Below are 19,764 nucleotides of genomic sequence, written 5' to 3' on the forward strand. Positions count from 1 at the left end.
TTGATCCCGTTGCAATTCAGCATAGCCGCCCTTAGTTTCTTCCCTGAAAACGCTCCCTTCCTGAACACCTGTGTTTCTAATTCTTTCTCCAAATTCACCGCAAATGGGACAAGTTCCAGCTGGGTGTGATTGAAACAAGCCAGATGTTTGATTCTAATTACAGTGACAGTTTTTAATTTGAATGGCAACTGAATCCTGATGGAGGTACAAATATGCACATGAGCACAAGCAAATGTAATTAAAGTTGGTGCAACATTCAGCTGTGACACATCCGTAAATGCTGTGTGTGCTTTATTGCTATTTTTGCTTTTAGCTCAAAAGTTAATTTGTTAATTTGTTAGCACATTGAAAATGACTAAATTAAAAGGTTTTAAATCTACACCAAGGATTTCTTCAGAACAGCATCAAGAATTTTATGATAAATCTTAAGCAGTTCTACAGGCACCCTGAAGGCACTTCAGCTGCTGCTAGGAGATAGTCCGCCCAGGCACAGATGTAGCCACATTAGAATTCTGTCTGTACAGTCCTTGTTGTGGGATGCTTGGCTGGAGTCTGAGGTGAGAGCTAATGCAGAGCAATGACCCTGGATGTATTAAACCTTGTTGGAACAATGTCTGACAACCCTCTCCACCTTGTCTGCCTGTTACTTGGTTTGTGTAGCTGCTGTCTGTACTGTCTCTTAAGGTGCTGGTGGGTGTGGCAGAGTGTCCTCAGCAACAACAGCAGCACCTGGGGTCCTGTGTGCCAGTGCTCCTTCAAAAAGCCTCTTGGAGCTCAGTTGCTGTGTGCTCTCCTCCCTGAAACAACCTTTAATTTTTGGTTGGCGTTTGGTTTGTGTTTCTACACCATAAAACTTTGCATCTACACACTTACTCACTCATGCGCTCACCTACTCTGTTGATCTTACTGATTACACATGCCACTGTTAGTTTGGGTTCTCCTCTTATGCTATTCCTATTTCAACAAAGTGTCTCCCACTTTTGTCATAGCCATGCAGGCCTGTTTGAAACAAATGACACAAGTGCAGGAGCACAAGAGGCTTGAGAGGACAGAGAAAAGACAGAAGCAACATCTGGTTTATCACATATTCCGCTCATTTGAATTTGGACTGATAGAAATAGCTGACTCAATAAATATAGCCATATGGAGGCTTGCCAAAGCTAAACAGAGTAATTGGGACAAATAATTGTGATGCAAATGTGCATTAAAAAAATTGTGGTTTAAGAAATTTCTCAAAACTTTGACTTCCCTTGACTATCGAGGTGTGTCCTTCCAAAATATCAAATGTTTTAAAACATGGGCAACAATTTTTACAAGAGCAGGGGAAATGCTAACTGCCCAAAAATTGCAAGCTGTTGACAATAGAAATAAGCAGGGCAATCAGTAATCACTTGCCTTTCCATGTACCATTTCTATTTCTACAATATGTATCCAAAAGAGATAAAACTGCATAGCACTGTATATCACAAACAGATGTTTTGGGCTGAACCCTTAATATACCACGAATGTTAGGAGGGAAAACTGTGCAGGACTCTTTAATATCCTCAGCTTACTTTTGGTTTACTGTGTGTGATAGAAAAGAGAATAAACATAGCATATCTATTTTTCTCTAGCAAATCTCATCGAGTTTGGGATCTGTTTGTCGCCTGCATTCCTCGCCTGCTCTATCATCACTGGGCATGACTGGAACACGCACAGCTTCTTCAAATATAACTGGCACACTATCTGAACACTGAATTAGCATTATTTATTGCAAATGTTTGTTGCTTTAACTTGTTTATTCAGATCTTTCTTTCTTGTTAAGAAACTCTCCATTAATCACTGACAACGCCCTAACACAGATCTGTGATTCAAAAGAGGGCTTCTCATTTTCACTTAGCTTGTTTGACACAATCTTGGGAGAGTTACAAGCAAAAGATGTAGAGAGTCTCACTTGTGGTGGTCTTGAGACTGACAACATTTTTTACCCTGACTGTACGGTCAAAGATTCTTAACTTGGGACATAACTTTAGTAACTAGGAACAAACATCCCTCACATTAAGTTGTCCCTCAATACAATGGAATTTCATTAAAGTTTTACTTTGACAGAGGGCTAAAGTGCAATAAGAAGAAAGAGCAGAGGAGTTGAGAGAGACTTGATGAGGAGGGAAAAGAAAAGTAGTGGTAAAGACATTGGAGAGAGAGGCCTCACTGCTAAAGCCTTCTTCAAAGCTTATCCAATTGACAGAGGAGAAATGAACCTGGGGAGAAAGTTTCCCCCTGTCTCATCCAATAGTCTGTTGGGAATCCCATCAAAGTGACCTAAAATGCCCTGCCTCTGTGTTACAGGTTAAGGGACTCTATCAGCTCACTGTCAGCATCTAGACATCTCCTCTTTCAGGAAGGAACGATCCATGCAGCAACAAGGATGACAGAGATCACTCTTCATATTCAGAAATATAGGTGGTATTAGTTTAGAGCAGGTTCTGTTGAAGTGAGAAGTAAATTGTATACTGAAAGTGCTTAGTACACATTGCCATTTATATTATATTTATATAACCTGTGAGAACCCTGGACCCTTATAATGGACATGATGGTCCACTATTTGTGAACCCTTGGTCTTAAGATTAGCAAAGGATAAGGCTGGCATTGTTTTATGTGTTCCTTTAAAGTCCTTAAAAATAAATACATTTAAAAAACATGTTAGTCTTTCATTTCTTCCCAACTTCTCCACTTCCTGTCTGTGGCACTCATACATACTTCCAGACTTAAGCCCATTGGTTTAAGCCTGGAAGTATATGCTAAAAGCAGATCCCAAATTATATTATTTTGTTTAATTATATGACATTTGACATTATCACAAAATGGGCCAAGCGGGCCCACTTACACTACTGCACATATGCAATAGGCTGCATAACATGGCAACAAACCTGCAATGTAGAAATACTTTTTTGGCTGAGTAATTCTTACTTTTCTGGACTGAATGGGCGCCATTTTTAGTGCAGTATCCAACTCTTATAATACATCTCTTCCAATACATCCATAATATATCCATGGTTCATGCTTTTGAGAAAACAAAAGGCTGATTTCTCAAGATAACAAGATCATTTATTACAAGATTTATCAGGGCAATTTTTCATTCCTGTGTTCTCCTCTCCGTGTATAGATTAGATAGGGATAGATTATTTTATTTTAGCACAAGAGGCTTTCAGGTGGGTCTTAACTTGGTTCATTGATTTTTTGAAGTATTTGTTTGAGAATTATCACACCGAGTCTCATTTCCAACTTGCACATAGACAGTGCTTAGATAGTATATTTCCCTCAAGGTCTGAGGTACCATTTACTCTGCTATTCTGCCTCTGTACTTCTCTTTTGCATTGTGCATTCCTGCTGCTAGCATTTGCGAAGCTCCACCTCCACATGTATCCACCTGTAGGCTCTGAATCCAAGTTCCCCTGGAGTGAAGTATATTATCATCCCTCCCCAGTCCCCGCTGTGCTGAGCTCTGTGTATCCTTGTATGTGATGAGGTCAAACCCTATAGATGCTGAATACCAACTCAAACAGTTAAACACATTATAAATCTGTTCCACCTGAATTGGTTGAATGAATTATTATTTTACTACCAGACAGTTAGAAGACTATAATTTCCTATGACAAGTTGTATTTTTGGCATACTGAGGCCAAAATGTAGCACAGGTGATGCAAATAAATGTGAAATAGTGGGATCAAAAAAGTCTCTGGAGTTTTCTCAGCAGCAGCAGGAGTTGTTCACTTTCCTGTGGCTCACTGTATTATGATATAGCACAGACCAGGATAAAATAAGCTTTGACAATATTTGCGAATTCCAAGGAAATTGAAGTTGGTTGGAGCCTCTCATTGAAGCAGAAACTTTTCAGCCAGTCGGATGAACAGTCAAAGTCCAAACAAAAATGCAAATGATTTGCAGTCACATTTTTTTCCTAGTCAGACTGTCTTGATTTCTTTCTTTGTAGTGAGAAGGAAGTAGTCAAAGCTGCTGGCAGTATGAGGTTGTAAAGTTAAGGACATGCATTCTTGTTTGAAAACAGCTACTGTACAAAAAGAAGGGACCCAATATAGTTTCATAAATCTATGCAGGTTTACTCTTGATTATGAAAGGTTTTCCAGTGGTATTTGGGTCAATTTGTCTTGAAGTGAGGGCTGAGGAGGAAGGCTCAGGGGCTGCCAGAAAAAGAGAGACCTAACTACTGATATGAGATCCTTTTTCTTGTTGAAAATTTAGACACATCTTGCTCTTTAAGTACTTTAAATGCTCCAGATGTTAGTGATGCTTGAAAAAATACTAGTATTTTACTGCTGTAGTAAGTTTCTAAATGCCTTAAGTCCAAACTGCAGCTGTATATTCTTGAGTATTTTCTGCCCTCTGGTGTAGAGAGAGGGTATGTTACCACTTCAGCACATACTTCAGTTTATCAGTATAAATAATCACATGTTTCCCCTTGTATTTAAATCTTTCATTAGTGCTCAGCCTATATCGAAACACATTATACTGCCATTAATTTGTTCCTAGTTATCTTTTACCCCTGGGTAGATGTGACCCTACCAAAGGTGCCCTTAATTTATTTGCTAGATTGAATAGCCTCAAATCAAATCACACATATTTATGTTCAGCTTGTTACTAATTAGTGATTATTTAGTATTGGTAACCAATGTTCAACAGAAGTAGAGGGAGTCATTATGATCCCAGTAATCACATGGCTGCCTTTCAGAAAACTGGCAACATCGATTAAAAACACAAATCAAGTAGATTTCCTTGACTCTTTAAACTTTCAGTATCCAAATACAGTATATCACTATCTGAAGTCTGCATGTAAAGGCAGCTTTTATTGCAAACATTTAGCCTTCAGTATGTTTCTTATCAGTCAACAGCAGCCATACTGGATTGAGGCAATTATAAGACTGTAACTGCATGTATGACCCAATAGAGGGTACTGTTGTAGCACTAATCGCTCCTGTTCTGATCACAGCCGATACCATTGAGCACGACTTGTAAAGTCGTGCATTTAAAGTGTCTGCTTGGATTTTTTTCCAGCTGTTATGGACAAAAGGCATAAAATAACAGTCACATATTTTCAGTTTTGTGAGGCCGACTAAAACCAAACCAAACTTAGAAAAACACCACAGGACTCTGTTTTAATATCATTGAATTCACTATTTAATTTTGTACATCTGGTCACAAAAACAATCAAAATCTGCCAACATTTCTCTCACACACACAGACACGCACACGCACACACAAACACACGCACACACACACACACACACACACACACACACACACACACACACACACACACACACACACACACACAATCACCACATTCACTTGTGCTATTTTCTATCATTAATTCATCTCTGCTTTTATAACTTAAAAAATAATTTAAATAAAAAAACATTGATTTTCATGGGCACTTGAGAGAGATGAAACTAAAATGAAGGGCTGGCTGACATGTCAGTGGTTTTTCTTTTTTGTTACTGAGTAAAGGGGAAGGGGATGTTCAAAGTTTCGAGTTGCTCTCCCAGAGGAAGGAGTCATTCCGCAGCACTTTGGCCAATTTCTCATTGAAGGGTGTGTAGAAATCCCTCAAGATCTCTTTAGTGAGGGTCAGCATGGGTCCTAGGTTTTTGTCAGCTGGCCTCCTGGTGTTTGATGCAGGACTTCTTGTGATCTCTGACTCCATATCTTTTGTCAGTGGCCCTGTAAAACACACACAAACACTGCTTTCACTTTACTTTTCTGAGGCACTTCACTCTTTTCTGCAGCTCCAAACAAATGGAACAAAATTCAGTCAAGCAATCTGACATGTTGCTGTCTATCAGCAGTGCTCTCAGCACCGTTTCCATCCGGAAGATTTGAGTCTCTAGGAGGTAATTGCACCTTTGCTGTTGTCGGCAGGTCTTTGAAGAGCTTAGTCTGAGCTTTGGGGCAATTAAACTGTGGGATACACCGCACTACAGGGCAAATTTGACTGTCGCATAAATACACTGGCCCATTACACCAGTAATCTATACCCCAGGGAAAGGCTGCTTGATACTGAAAGTATGGTAACAGTAAGAAAGTTCAGAACTGTATGTGAAAGAAATTACATTTTCTTGTGTGATTTTAAACTTAATGTCTTTGGGTCTTGGAGTATTAATCTAAACAAGCAATGTAAAGAAGTCACCTTGAGCTTAGGACATTTTAACAGGCATTTTTCACTTCTTTTCCAATTTATTTTAAACCAATTAAAGCATAAATGATAAATTGAAAAAATAATTGTCATATTAATCTAGGGCTGCAAGTAGTGATTATTTTCATCATCGATTCATCTGTTGATTATTTTCTTGATTACATTTTTAATAGTGAAAAATGTTCATCACCCACAGCTCAAAATGCAACCTAAGATGTCTTGCTTTGTCCCATCCAACAGTCCACAACCCAAAAATATTGATTTTATTATCACAGCAGACTAAAGAAACCAGAAAATATTTTTATTTTAATAAACTGGAAAAAGAGTTGTTTTTTTTCTTTTCAAATATCAAATTATCTGGCAATTAATGTGATAATGACTAGCAGAAGTATTAATCAGAGTTCACAGAAGGATTGACTACAGACAAGGCTCACTCACCCAGGTTAAGGAAATCAAAGACTTTGTGCATTGTATATTTCCTATTAGAGGCATGGTCTTCCAACCTCAAGACCAGAATCTGTTCCCTGCTGAAGACAGTCAGCCAGTCCATCAAGTACACAATGTACAGGCCAACCTGCAATCTGACCTGTGGAAACAAAACAGGAAAATCAATGTTAGAAAACTGAAGAAACTTCCTCGATAGAGTTTCCCCTGCAATCACAGACTTACATCACCTCCTGCCAGTGGGTCAGATACTCATTTTGGACCTCAGCATGATGTTGTTTTCTGCTTTCTGACCATGTTTGTCTCTACATTTTTCAATTTCATACCACAAAATGAATAGTGTTGACACGACTAGCCAATGGACTACAATTTTGCTAATCAGTTAATTCTGCTTGTTAAGCTGGATGTGGCAATATGAAAATGTTGCCCTTCACCTCTAAGAATTTTTGAGAGCATTTTTCACTATTTTTTGACATTTTATATAATGATTACAGTATTTATTAAAAAAACTATTATTAGTTGCAGCTGAAAAATGAAGATTTCGCCAGAGCATTTGTAGGTAGCCTAATTGTTGGATGGAAATGGATTTTTAGATTCCCATGTGGGGTCATTGCAGAACTGTAGGCGTAAACAGAAGACTGAAAGGCCTGTCGCAATAAATGATTACAATCCAGGCGAGCAACTCTTCCTTTTGTTAAATCAATTTGGTACAGTGAAACCTAATTGTGCACTCAAGATGGTGTTTATTCGTATTTTCTCCACAGACTCCATCCTGAGCTCTGAAACTTTTATCATAGAGACACAGACATGAGAGACCAATGTGAGGGCAGCTGTAATGCTTTTCACATGGTCTAATAACTCTGAGGAGATATAAGCGGATGGACAATTAGGCCAGCGGCAGCGAGTGAGCATGCTCTCAGAGGGCCATAAAGCTCGTCAGTGGCAGTTGGAGTGGAGGACCTCTGAATACAAGGCAGCCTGGAGAGGGGGAGCCAAAAGAGGATGGGCCAGTCTCCTCCTCCTCCTCTCAGCCTGTCTACCCCTGGGCACTGTGGGAAAGGCTGGCCAGGGGCCCAAACACTGGGGCCCTGCACTGCCTGATACTAAGACTTGGTCTTTTTTGTGAGTAAGAAGGAAGTTCACAACACTGCAAAGCTTGTTCTTTTGACAGCAGTGCCAATCCCTTTCATAAAGTCTGTCCTGCAAGCTTTACCATGTGCTAATGAAGTGCGGATTTCACTCCATCTGCCTTTCTCACTCCTTTTCTATTTCTTTCTTGCCACCAGCTAATACGCTGGTCGCTAAGTGCCAACTTTCTGCAGGGCTGCAAGACAAAAGTGGGGAAGGAGGCTCACTCACCGGCATGGCATTGTTGACAGTGGTGTTGTACACACAAGAGCGCATTGTGTACTCCGTAAGGCACCCCTCGAATAACTGCAGCGACTCTGACACCTTCTCGTGGAAATCCTCTGCAGACTTATTGGCAATACCAAAGTAAAGGTAGTCAGAGTAGAGCCTGCAGGGACAACAGAGATGGTCCGTAAACAAATTTAAACCTGACACACCATGACATTTCACTTTTGTTGGACACAGAGGCTGTAAGGCTTATTCATTTTTGCTTCTTATAGATATATTTTTTAGAGGCAGGATTTAAATCATATTTTGTCTTTCCTGCAGCAAAAACACATACATTGATTACTACAGTAAACATGGTTGCACTTGCCTAGAAAACACCTCCAGTAGAATAAAGTGAAGAGAAAGTGCAAGTGAGCTGCTAAAGATGCAAAGTTGCTATACAATTCAAAACTATAGGCTACACTATCCCGTATTCTGAAAATATTGAGCCTTATATATTGTTCTGATGATTCAGTGAATCTGTCTCATTCCTAATATAATAAGTCCAGTGCTAAACTATTATCCAATTCATGTTAGTCTGTATACAAAAGGAATGTTGGAGAAACATGAGCCATTTAGATGCTCTATTATAATTCAGTTTAAGATGATAGACAGCACCTGTACCAAGGAGATGCTAAGGTTGTAAACAAGTCTCACATAATAAAAATGGCAATGTTAATCTAAATGAGCATCCAATTCATTTTCCCTAGAATTGCTTTTGGGAAAGGTTGCACAGGCTGTGATCTGACAGACAAAAGCATTTATAGAGAGCATATTCAGACATTCTCTGTATTAAAAATCAACGTTAACAGCATAAAGTAATTCCAGTTAAAACAGAATGCCTCGCAGGCAAGCATTCAGCAGTAAGCTCGATGCGTCTGATAAAGGCGTCATAATGAAACTTATGTGACAGCCCGACTAAGTAAAAGGCAACAAATCTGTTACAACCGGTATTTGTTTCCTATAAACGGGGAAAGTATCTGTCTATATCTGCAGTGTAAACACTCATGACGGAGACACAAAGATTGCAGTGTGAGCGTCAGAACTGTCCTGCATCGTTGCTGGCATTTTAGTGCAAACATGTAGTACTGTTGGAGGCAGCAAAATCCCACACAGAGATCACTCCCACCTTTCCACTGGGTCCCTGAGCATGATGATGAAGCGGGCATCGGGCTGCAGGGCGTGGATGAAGTCCTGGATAAGGAAAGGAGGCTCTTCCTGTGTATTGTTTTCATAGAAGTACACCCAGGCGTTGTTGTCCCACATGGTGGACGCGCTGGCTTCTCCTGCAAAATACACCCGCAATAGTTCAAATAGAAGCATTCACACACAGCATCAAACACATACAACTATGTCATCACGAAGAGAGAAAATAAGGATGCAGTTTAAAGTGATGCTCTCACACTCTGGCGTTGAACATGAACGCATTGTTTTTTTCTGGTTTTCACTGATGTTTTTTAAATAGAAAAAAAAAAGTCAGATTTTTTTAACAACAGCAGCTTGGAACAACCTATTTCTTTATTTGTTTATTTTTTACATCCCTGTGCATCAAAAACAACTGAGGAATGGAACTGAAGAAACCATTTGGTTGTGATGTGGGTTAGGGTTAGGGGTTAGAGTCATATAGTTGCCCATGACTGAGCACACAAGAGAAATGAGCGGAATAAACAGAAATTAATTGCGCCACATTCCTGCTAGCAAAGAAGTAAATGAAGGGTTATGTCAACACATACACTCCCTGATTTGTTTCTTTAAAAAAAAAAAAACCTAATACTCAAATATGTGGAAGCATGTTTCAACTTGTTTACAACAGACACAGCATCTCATCAACACACGTAACAAGTCAATGACATTAAAGATTCTTAAGCAAGTACACAAACAAAAAAACCCAACAATAATTATTTATCCAGCTGTGAGCAAAATTGCAGAATGAGTGCACTCCACACAATGACGTCACCGGTGCTCATAGCAAGTCAGAGGAGGTTGTTTCTCAAACCATTCAAAAGCAGAAACTTTATCAGGCTGTGCTGAGAAATGATATCCAGGATTCATAAGGCTGTCTGTGCCTTCATTATCCTCTTATCTTTGAAGTGAAACTGTGATGTATTTGGAGGCAACACAACACGGGCCTTATCTGCCTCCCTTCCCCAGAATGATGAGGAGAGGCAGGGCCTATATTCTATGATGACAATGGTTAGAGTGAAACAGGATCGCTGCTAATGCTGTTATGCCTAAAATGATACACACTGTGATCAAGTCTATTTAAAGGTCTCGATGTCAATTAAAGAGCTTATTTTGCTGCACGGGGAGAGGCCATAATAGGGCAAACAAATTGTGGAGCCTGACCAGCGTGCTTCTGGTGTTTCACAGCGGCTTGGTGTTGGCCGGCAGTAGAGAAGAGTCAGAAGCCCAAGATCCTGGCCACAGGCCTGCACCTTGCTGGGCTCTCCCAGGGCATGGTGTGAATACTGAGCAGGGCTTTGGCACACTCCCCCCCTTAGAAGGATTATTTATTTAAAGAGGGAAACAAAACAGGGCAGCATGCTAAGCTTCGCTCAATGCACCAACTCAGTCCAGTGTGAAAAGGCTATTGTTGAAAACTTAAATCAGTTCTTCTTTGCAGCTGAGCAGTTCTTTGAGATCGTGTTTGGACGACGGGAAAAGACAGAGACAGATGGAAGCAGGGGGACTGGGAGCAGGATATGCAGATAGAGGAAGGAGGTTTGTAAGACTTCTCCACCCCGCTGCGGATATTATTGCTGTCCTGACACAAAAAAACAATGATTCCTTTCTACAGCACTTCAGTGAAGTGGTTAAGTGAAGCAGAAGGAAGTCTAGTATTATTAAGCTGTTAGAGCTTCTCCATAGGACTGAGTCACCGGCTCTCTTAAAACATCACCATCACTCGCTGTAGTGAGAGCGGCTGCTACAGAGCAGCCCCATGTTTCAGCCTCACTACCTGCTGCTTTAATAGCAGCTTTGTAATATTGGAGGCAAGATTACAAGTAAAGTTCCAGACAAGTGTCAGGTCACCCTGAGCCAAATGCTATTGGCTGCAGCCTGACAGGGGCACAGGGTAATGTCAGTCCACGTTCCACACACAGATCATAGTACTGATATATGACCTGGGTAACTAATATGATACAACAGATGGAGGAAAGCTAAACCTGTCCTCTGACATGTCATCCTGACCACACCGGAAGGCAGAGATTACACAACAGGAAATGTTTGTGGAAATAAAACTGCTGAGAAATCTCATTATCAAGGTTATAGAGTGTTCTATGTGTTATCGTTTGTATCTGGTGGTTTTGGCTTATATTTAACGTGTAACTCTTCAGATAAGCATTCTGTAATACATTGGTAGTGCTTCATTGGAACAGACAAATGCTAATAAGCAACTTCCTGTAATAATGTGGCACTCCAAGGTTCACTGAGTTTCATGTAATCCTTTGCTTGGCTTTCGTAGTGTGGACCGGGGTTGGGGGAAGGTCAGGGTTGAGCTGGATTCATACTTAATGCAAGAGGCATTGCCGTCTCTGTAAGGCTTATGTTTTTGATTTTGTTCAGTTTGATTTCACCTGTTGATAACATCAATGCAACACATGATGAATGCTGTCCATGATCTTCACACTAATTAAATCCTCCACAGTAACTGTGTTTTCATCCTTTCATTCAGTTTGTAATTAGGAGCAACAATGTTAAAGGTTTATTTTGTGTCATAACTGGGCAGAAGACTATTGCCTTGCAGTTGACATGTTTACTTTACATTGATTGCAGATAGCGAAAGATGTCCTTGCTAGATGTCTTTTACTGAAAAGACAACTGAGCCTTTCTTCAATTTGTAATAATCGTCACTGGCATCACAACTTGTAAGAAAAAACAGAAACAGCTAAAGCTGACAGTTCTTTAGTTCTCAAAGTTGTATGTCTATAGATCAAATGTCATATTTTTCAGTAGGGACATATCTATTTATGTCATAGCCTACAGTGACTATGTGCTCCTCATTTGTATATTGCTTTGGACAAAACCTCTTAACACACAACTAGGAATCCATCTTTTGGGAACTGGTAAGTTTCTTAAACGTCTTTTACAGGATTGTTGGCATCAGATTTGGAGTACTCTATATTAAATCCTTGGTGACAGAGATGAAAAATACCAATGGGATCACCACTGCCAAGCACACATCTTCCACTAACCTCCCAGGAAAAGTTAGTCTCTCAAGCCAGGAACTTTCTGTTACAACCATTCTGCAGTTAGCCAGTAAAAAAAAAAAAAATGCAGCAAAATACGTGGACAGACCTTTAATGTCACGATTTAAAAATGTAAAAAGCAGAGCCCTTAACACAAGGGATGGAAAAGGGGAATCATTTTTGCAAGTTTTTTAAAGAACAGTTGTGGTATCGCTTCCCGTCCTCTGTCAATTCGAATCGTGCTGGTAGCTCTACCAGAACTTCTGAAGATCCCACCAAATCATTCAAAAAAAATCTACCAAAACATTTAATAAATAATAGGTTCCTTTGAATGACTTTCAGCTGCTTTTAAAGTCAGTGATGTATTACTTTAAGCTTCTTCACTGACCATTACTGATCAGAAGGAAAAGTACATATGAGGAGTCTACACAGTAAGTTGGACTCAATGCACTTTATTTTCCACAAATGTGAACTGACAGCCATTTGGCTTACCTATGATGATGTCTGGTTGGCTGGGGGTTCCACTGGCATTTGCTGTAAGGTTGCCTTGAATTTGGTAAGCAGCCTGATCAAACAAGTCCAAGTAGTCCTCCACTGGATAGCGATCATGGAAGCCCTCACTCAGACGGATGATACCTGGTGGAGGAAAAAGAAGGAAGGTATTGTAGATACACTTCTTGGGGTCTGTTTCTGTCTCTGGGCTACCACATCTTATATTTTATTCAAAATGGAGAATGACTAACACTGTGTGTTTCTCTTAAAAAAGCTATAAACAAAAGAGGGTGGGAATCTGCAGCCACTAGATGGGTGTGTATCCATCAAGAAATTCATCCTGTTTTCATCCCTGCCTGCTCCCTCCCCTCCATGTGTTTGTGATCACACTAAAGGAGGTCATTTTGAGCTTCTGTTTTGTCTTAACTGCAGGGTGACCTATTAAATTCCAAGTTCAGATCCAGTCCAAATTCAACAGGGAAAACTGTCCCCATTCAGTTGTCAGTGTTTCCAGTTAAGGGTCGATGTCATGGTAGTGCTTTGAATGCAGAATGTGTTTTCCATCTGAGCTGCTGTGGTCTACAGCATAATTGCAATTTACAAGGTAATTGTGGAGATTCAGTGTAGGATTTAGGAGTATCCATGCAGTATAGGGATAATGAGGTAGCTCGGGCGTCTGTTACTTCTAGTAATGCTTTGATGGTGTCACAGAAAAACACCTTTCTCTAGTTAGCAGGAAAACATGATTAAAAAACTCTAGTAAACTCTCCAAACACCCAGCCTGCATCATTATTCATCCAGAACTGTCAAACTCGTTCGAGGTGCTGGCATGTCTCGCTTCAGGGTTTTTTGTTTTTTTATCCCCTTGCCTTTTGATATGAATGAAGCGTCACACAATTTCTAAATAGTCTCTGTTTCCTGATGGGTAATGTATATGGCAGACAAATCTGATTAAGATTCAAACTGCTCTCCTCTTAAGAAAGTTATGTGGCACAGCTCGCTTCAAATCACCTTTTCACCGCATCGGCTGAGTGGAACCTCCAGGGGGATGAAATTAATACAAAACAAGACCATTTGAATTCAGAGTGTTCTCAAAGGATGTCTTAAGAGAAAAGTGCTGATTACCAGTGCACAGCCCTAAGTACAACACTAGAAGGAATATAGAATAACTAAGGAGAATGGCCACAAAGATAAAAAAGAATAGGGACCTAAGGGGGACAATAACAGAGAAGGGACCTATGTCCTTAGGCTACAGCAGCATTTGCTGCTACGCAACATCACAAGTTGCAGAAAACATGAGCATGAGGCATACAAATTAAGGAAAACAACTCATCCACATCCACAGCTTTATGAGGCTCACATAATTATCAACTTAAACCAAATACTACACATTAAAAAAAAAGTATTGCATGCAGATTGATCAATCCACCAATTAGGTTTTATGAGTCTAAGGAGGATTAAGGGCATAGTCAACAACTGGATGAACTTCAAAAGGATTGCTTTGATTGCAACAGTTAAGCCTCTTTTAATATCTCTGGTTTGAATTTGGATGAACATTTCAGAAAATGTGGCCAAATACTGTATGTAGCAACCTAAACAAGTATTATGCCAAAACCTCAGGTGCAATTATTAAAATTATGAAGTCATTTTTAGACAGATAGCTTGTGGCAAAACAAAATGTATGCATCAGTCATCGCTGAGCAGAAGAATAGTGCTCCACAGTGAAAAATCACCATGAAAATTGAGTCCTCATGCTGCACTGGTGTGATAGTGCAGCTGCTGTTCTTAAAGGATAATTATGAGATTATCTAAATGCTGTATGTGCATGTCTTTCAACTCAGTATTAAGTCATTATCTGATCTGCTTTCGATTTCATAATCAGAGCTGACTTTGAACAGACCCATCAGTCGAGAAGCAGATTGGTGCCCGACAGTTTAACTGCTGGTCTTCACTCTTTTTTTCCTTCCTCCCATACTTCCTCACAAATGAAGACACACATAAGTGACAATCACACACACTGGCTCACACTCCGGATGCCTGCCTCTTGAGCTGCTGAAGATTCTACATTATTCATCAGTCTTAATGGCTGTTTCAAGTATAAAAGAAAACAAATAAGCATATAAGTATTGGGGATTTGCCTCTTTTTGGCTGCAAAACATAAGACAAATTTAGAAACTAGCCTACTTAGAACTGTTACTGCTAGCCACTGCTTACAATAATCAAAATCATTTTTCACATCTACAGGAAGAACAGACTGAAGATGCTTTTTTGTCAAATTGAACCAAACCAGGAATGCAACAAAGCATCTGCAAGTTAAGTAAGGGTTGGATTTGTTTAATTCAGAGGGTTCTACAGTCCCACTCCCAGATCTCGCATGAGTTTTAAACCCATCTGTGGTGGTGTGGTGGTTCTTTTAACATCACAGATGCACACTGAGAAACAGACGCACGTTGGCAACCACACATTCAGGCAACAGAACGCCATACGGCCAGATGCCTGCTGTGAAGCGGCTCTTACCTCTCGGCGCACAGTCTGAGGGTTTATCTCTTTGTTTGAGTAAATAACATATTACCACCTGTTCAAACTTCACAAAAGCCCACGGCGTTAACTAGGATTGTGGGTTTAGGCTGTGTGTGTCTAACAAATTTGAACTGAAACAAGTCAGTGATTAACAGATAACATTAAACAGCTAAATTGGCAAATATTTCCTAAAACTACAGAGAAAAAGGCAGCTTGAAATATGCCCCTAAGAGTTTGTAAAATATGCAACAGCTCCTCCATATAATGAAATAATATCTATCCAATTTAATGATTGTTCTGTTATTCCTTTAAATGAGTATAAAATCCATGGTGTGTGAAGGCAGAGCAACTAGACAGCTTTACAATAAAGCAAGAACTAGAGAAGGAGCTTAAGGAAGCAAAGTTCATGGTGGGAAGATGTTTAAAAAAGGAGTGCAACATCAGGTTTGCTAAACAAGAGCAGGAAACAGTGCACCCACACAAGTGGGTTCAAAGCGTGTGAGGAGGTTTCAGATGTTGCATTTTCTGTGTTCTTTTCAAGTGGTTTCTACCAGACAGAACAATCTATGTCACAGATGATAGTGAAATCCTGTGAGTCTAGATTCTTCTGTGTATAGTCCTAGTTGAGCCATTAATGAGCACCATCACTGCTTGAGCTCTGTATCTATGTATCAAGATGGGGATGTTTCACTGGCAGGAGGCTGATGGTAGTGTAAAAAAGCACAAGGGGGAGGAAAAAAGAAGAAAGACAATTAGCAGTCATAATGGTGAATGAGGCAGCAGTAAAGATTGTAAATACACCATTAGAGCTGTAAATGTGAGGCTAACAACACTCAGTTAGAAAATAAACAGTTTAAGTTCATTCACATGCACAGCACAAGATGGGTCTTGAATATTCATTTCTCGGTTAATTGCATTGGGAGATTGAACTGCGTGCATCAGAGAGACTTAATTCATGTCACATTCAGGGCTCACATCCAGCTAGGCTTGTTTTTTTTTTTAAAGAAGAAAAAAAATAAGACAATTGCAGTTATTGTAGAAAATCTCAGTTTGACAGAGTGTAAAGTTGTCAGTCAATACCCAAAGATGGCCCCCGCCCAATTACTGTACCACTGAAATGTATAGAAATGATGGAATTTCATTTTCCCAATTCACACATCCTAACAATATGACGACAATAACAACAGAGAATACATTTAATTACACTCATGAAACAGACATGCCTGCCTTTGAGGGTGAGACCCCTTCAAATTTCTGTCACTGATTGCTTTTCTGAAGCCCCATGAGGTATGGCTCTGCCAAAATGATTTACAGTAGAGAGTCACATTTCACACTCTTAATACTCTCAGGCCCTCATTATTGTGTACCAGCCTGGAGGCCTCTACCATGGCAAATTATCGTTTTCTTTACTCACCAAATCTCTTGCGGGTCCACCAGTGTGGCTCTTTGAAAGTGGTAAACTTGACGTCTGGGTGCAGTCTCAGTCTGTCATACAGGTCTGTTGTGCCACACTTTGGTTGGCCAATGATATAGAAATAAGGGAGGCACCGTACACGGTAGAGTTTACCGCCACGGTGAAACAAGTGTTTTCGGAAAGTGTTCCTCAAGTGTTGAAACACGGTCCGGAAGCGCCTGGAATAGCGCGCGTACAAATTTGTCCTGTATGGGTCTGAAGTGATATTCCCAGTGTATTCCTCGTACCAGCAGGGATTCTTGACACCAGGCAGGAATTTGCGAGGGATAACCGAAAACATCTGTAAAAGGGCAAAAAAATAGGCTGCTGAGTCACCGTACTTCCCAGATATATACAAACATTTTAAACTAAGCCTTATGTAAACTCTTGGGATTTCCATTGCTAAGTCTGCATGATGAAAGATAAATACATTCAAGGAATTTCTCTGATACAGTCAACAATTAAAAACTTTTTTTGTATGAGAGCCACTGTTTTGGTAGGTGTAGGCAAACACCATCTGTGGGATCCAACACTCATGACAAGTTTGTGCAGGAGGATACAGTCTCTGGAGAGGCAGATATGCAGTAAATTGGCTTTAGATGCACGGACACATCGACACAAGTGAGTGCACATAAACATGAACAGACAGCACAGACAGACGGTACTTAGAAATTATCAATTTGTTTTTGGTGTTGGCCCAAAAAACTTTAAAGAACTTGTAAGATTTAATTTGATATTTTTTAGGAGACAGAAAGTGATTAGACAAGTTTACTTAAAATTAAATAAAGTCATCATATTTAATATTTTGTCTGACCTAGATCAAAACCAGCCCAATAAAAAGCACATCTTTCCTAGTACTTTATGACTGTAATGTACATGAACAGACATGCAGTCTGCTCGGGGGGTAAAGATGATTCATCCTCAGGTGTAGACACATTTCCATTGCAGTCTCTTTCTCAAGCCTCGTCACATTTCAAACTGTTTTTTGGTGATCAGACAAAACAAAGACCCATGTTACTACAACTAACTCCCTGCCTGTGATGCACAGCTTCTTTAAGGACAATTAATGCCGGATCCATCCACAGATGTGGTATTGATTGTCCTGCAGCCCTACTCTCCTATTCATTAGCTTGTTCAATAATAAATTAGTTATGTTGCAAGTAGCTCTGGCAAAAGCCATTATCATTAGGATAACAATTAATTGAACCAGGCTTTGAGGTGAGACGGACACTGTGAGGAAGCGACAGAACCAATGCGTTGGAAGACTGTGGGATGACTTTTAGCTTTAAATCCCCCCTGAAAAAATTTGGAAGAGACGTATGCAATTATCTTGTGTGACATGAAGTGTTATACAAGGTTTTCAGCAGTTTTATCTTTTTAGAAATTAAATTAGAAACTTCAGCCAGTGGGGAATAGCACAGGAGTAGCTGTATTGAACCCTATGTAGACAGCAGTAGGCTCGAATACTGATTTGAATTACCTTTTCACTTAGAATTTAATTAGGCTTCAAGACACATTGTGACTGTCAATTAAAAGAGAGATCAATATCATGCTGGCCCACGTTTGTAGTATGATTAAAATAGAGAGATAACATTATCACTTTAAAACAGGTATTTATTATGGTATTAAGTCAGATTTAAAAAAAAACGTTTTGAAATAATTTGCATCCAAAAGAAGATTCCTTTGAACACATTAAATAAGTGATAAGACAGATTTATGTTTTGGGTACTCACATGTGGCTCACTGTTAACCAGCGCCTTGAGCTCTGGGAGCTGTCGACTGCTGCGAAACTCCACCTTGGAAGTGATGGACTTGACCACCAGTTTGATATGTGCGTAGTCCTTGACTGATGAGAGGTTGAAGGCAAAGGGTCCGGGACTGACCAGGCTGCTGAAATGGTAGGGGGAAGGAGTGAGGAGAAGGCCCTTCTTGTCCCCCGTCAAAATGTATGAGGCCATGATGAGGAACATGACAGCCAGGCCGAACAGGAAGCTGTAGAGCCGGATCTTGCGGAAGCACCCCAGAGTGCTCCACCTCCTCGGCAGGTCGCGTTTCACCTCCAGGACTGCAAACAGGTTCATGGGTGTGTCGTCCACCTGCAGAAGCAGCGGCCTCTTTCGGTAGTCGTCCACCGAGGAGCCCAGTAGGCTGTATTTGTAGTCCATTTGTGTCATGGTATCCACGGCCAGCAAGTGTCACAGCTCACACACAGGGAGGTGTAATGGAGCGGGAGCCAGCCAGACCGGAGGTTTTGAGATGGGAGAATGGCTGACTGCTGATATCCATGATGGGTGGTGGTGAACAGCCCACGTCATCCACTGATGCCTGCCTGGTTAGAAGAAAAAGACAGTAAAGTAAGAGGAAGATGACCAGCTGTCAACAATGGCTCAGTGTCTTAATGTTCGAGCTAATGTAGCAACTTCCAAAACCACATAAATATTTGAATTAACTCTTCAGAATTGAATAGATCAGATTCTGTGTGATTCATACTGTTAACACTTATATTTAACAAACACATCTGAGTCACACATGAGCCAAGAAAGTCAGTGCAGTCTGAACATTGCCTTTGTCACCACCCACGCTTTTCTGTGGAGCTGAGGTTCCCTGCATAACATTTAAAGTCACTGCAAGAGATGTCTCATTGCCCGGAAGTTGCACTGTAACACTGTGACGACAAATAGGGTTGAATGGCTGATAGTCATTTCCTGTTGAAGTGCTGACTTGCATTTGGGAACCAAGTTACCACAAAAGCAATGATTGAAATTCTTTCCATTTTAGTTTCAATGCGCATTTTATACCTCAAAAGCATTTCATCACATCCCTTAGTCTCAGAAAATGAAGGGAAGTAATACTACTTTGTGAAAGCATTCAAACAATATAAAGCTGTAGGGAATTCTGCTTAAAACTCTGTGTTTCTGCAGTTGAAGCAGGTTAACCTCGGGCTGTACAGAGAAATATAAATTGATAGTAGAGGGAAACTGCAAAGGAAATCTGTCTGCTCTGAATATTGGTTACTTAGGTGAAATGCCACTGAGAATAGAATGAGTCAATGGCCACACATGGCAATATCCACCCAACTC

The 19,764-nt window shown here is 40.2% G+C and overlaps 1 protein-coding gene across 1 annotated transcript in view; it reads right to left on the bottom strand.

Annotated features, from left to right (window-relative positions):
- Positions 1–5,174: 5,174 nt before the first annotated feature.
- The window catches only part of LOC134003441 (carbohydrate sulfotransferase 15-like), a 35,194-nt gene continuing 20,604 nt past the window's right edge, over positions 5,175–19,764 (bottom strand). The window contains exons 2-8 of the mRNA XM_062442647.1: positions 18,418–19,013; positions 16,646–16,985; positions 12,712–12,855; positions 9,159–9,315; positions 7,994–8,150; positions 6,629–6,776; positions 5,175–5,718 (exon numbers count right to left, since the gene is read on the bottom strand). Of these exons, the coding sequence (XP_062298631.1) occupies positions 5,519–5,718; positions 6,629–6,776; positions 7,994–8,150; positions 9,159–9,315; positions 12,712–12,855; positions 16,646–16,985; positions 18,418–18,858 (1,587 nt within the window). The 5' untranslated portion in view covers positions 18,859–19,013 and the 3' untranslated portion in view covers positions 5,175–5,518. The remainder of the gene's footprint in view (positions 5,719–6,628; positions 6,777–7,993; positions 8,151–9,158; positions 9,316–12,711; positions 12,856–16,645; positions 16,986–18,417; positions 19,014–19,764) is intronic.

The sequence above is a fragment of the Scomber scombrus genome, chromosome 21 (assembly GCF_963691925.1).
Source record: "Scomber scombrus chromosome 21, fScoSco1.1, whole genome shotgun sequence".
NCBI classification, from domain to species: domain Eukaryota; kingdom Metazoa; phylum Chordata; class Actinopteri; order Scombriformes; family Scombridae; genus Scomber; species Scomber scombrus.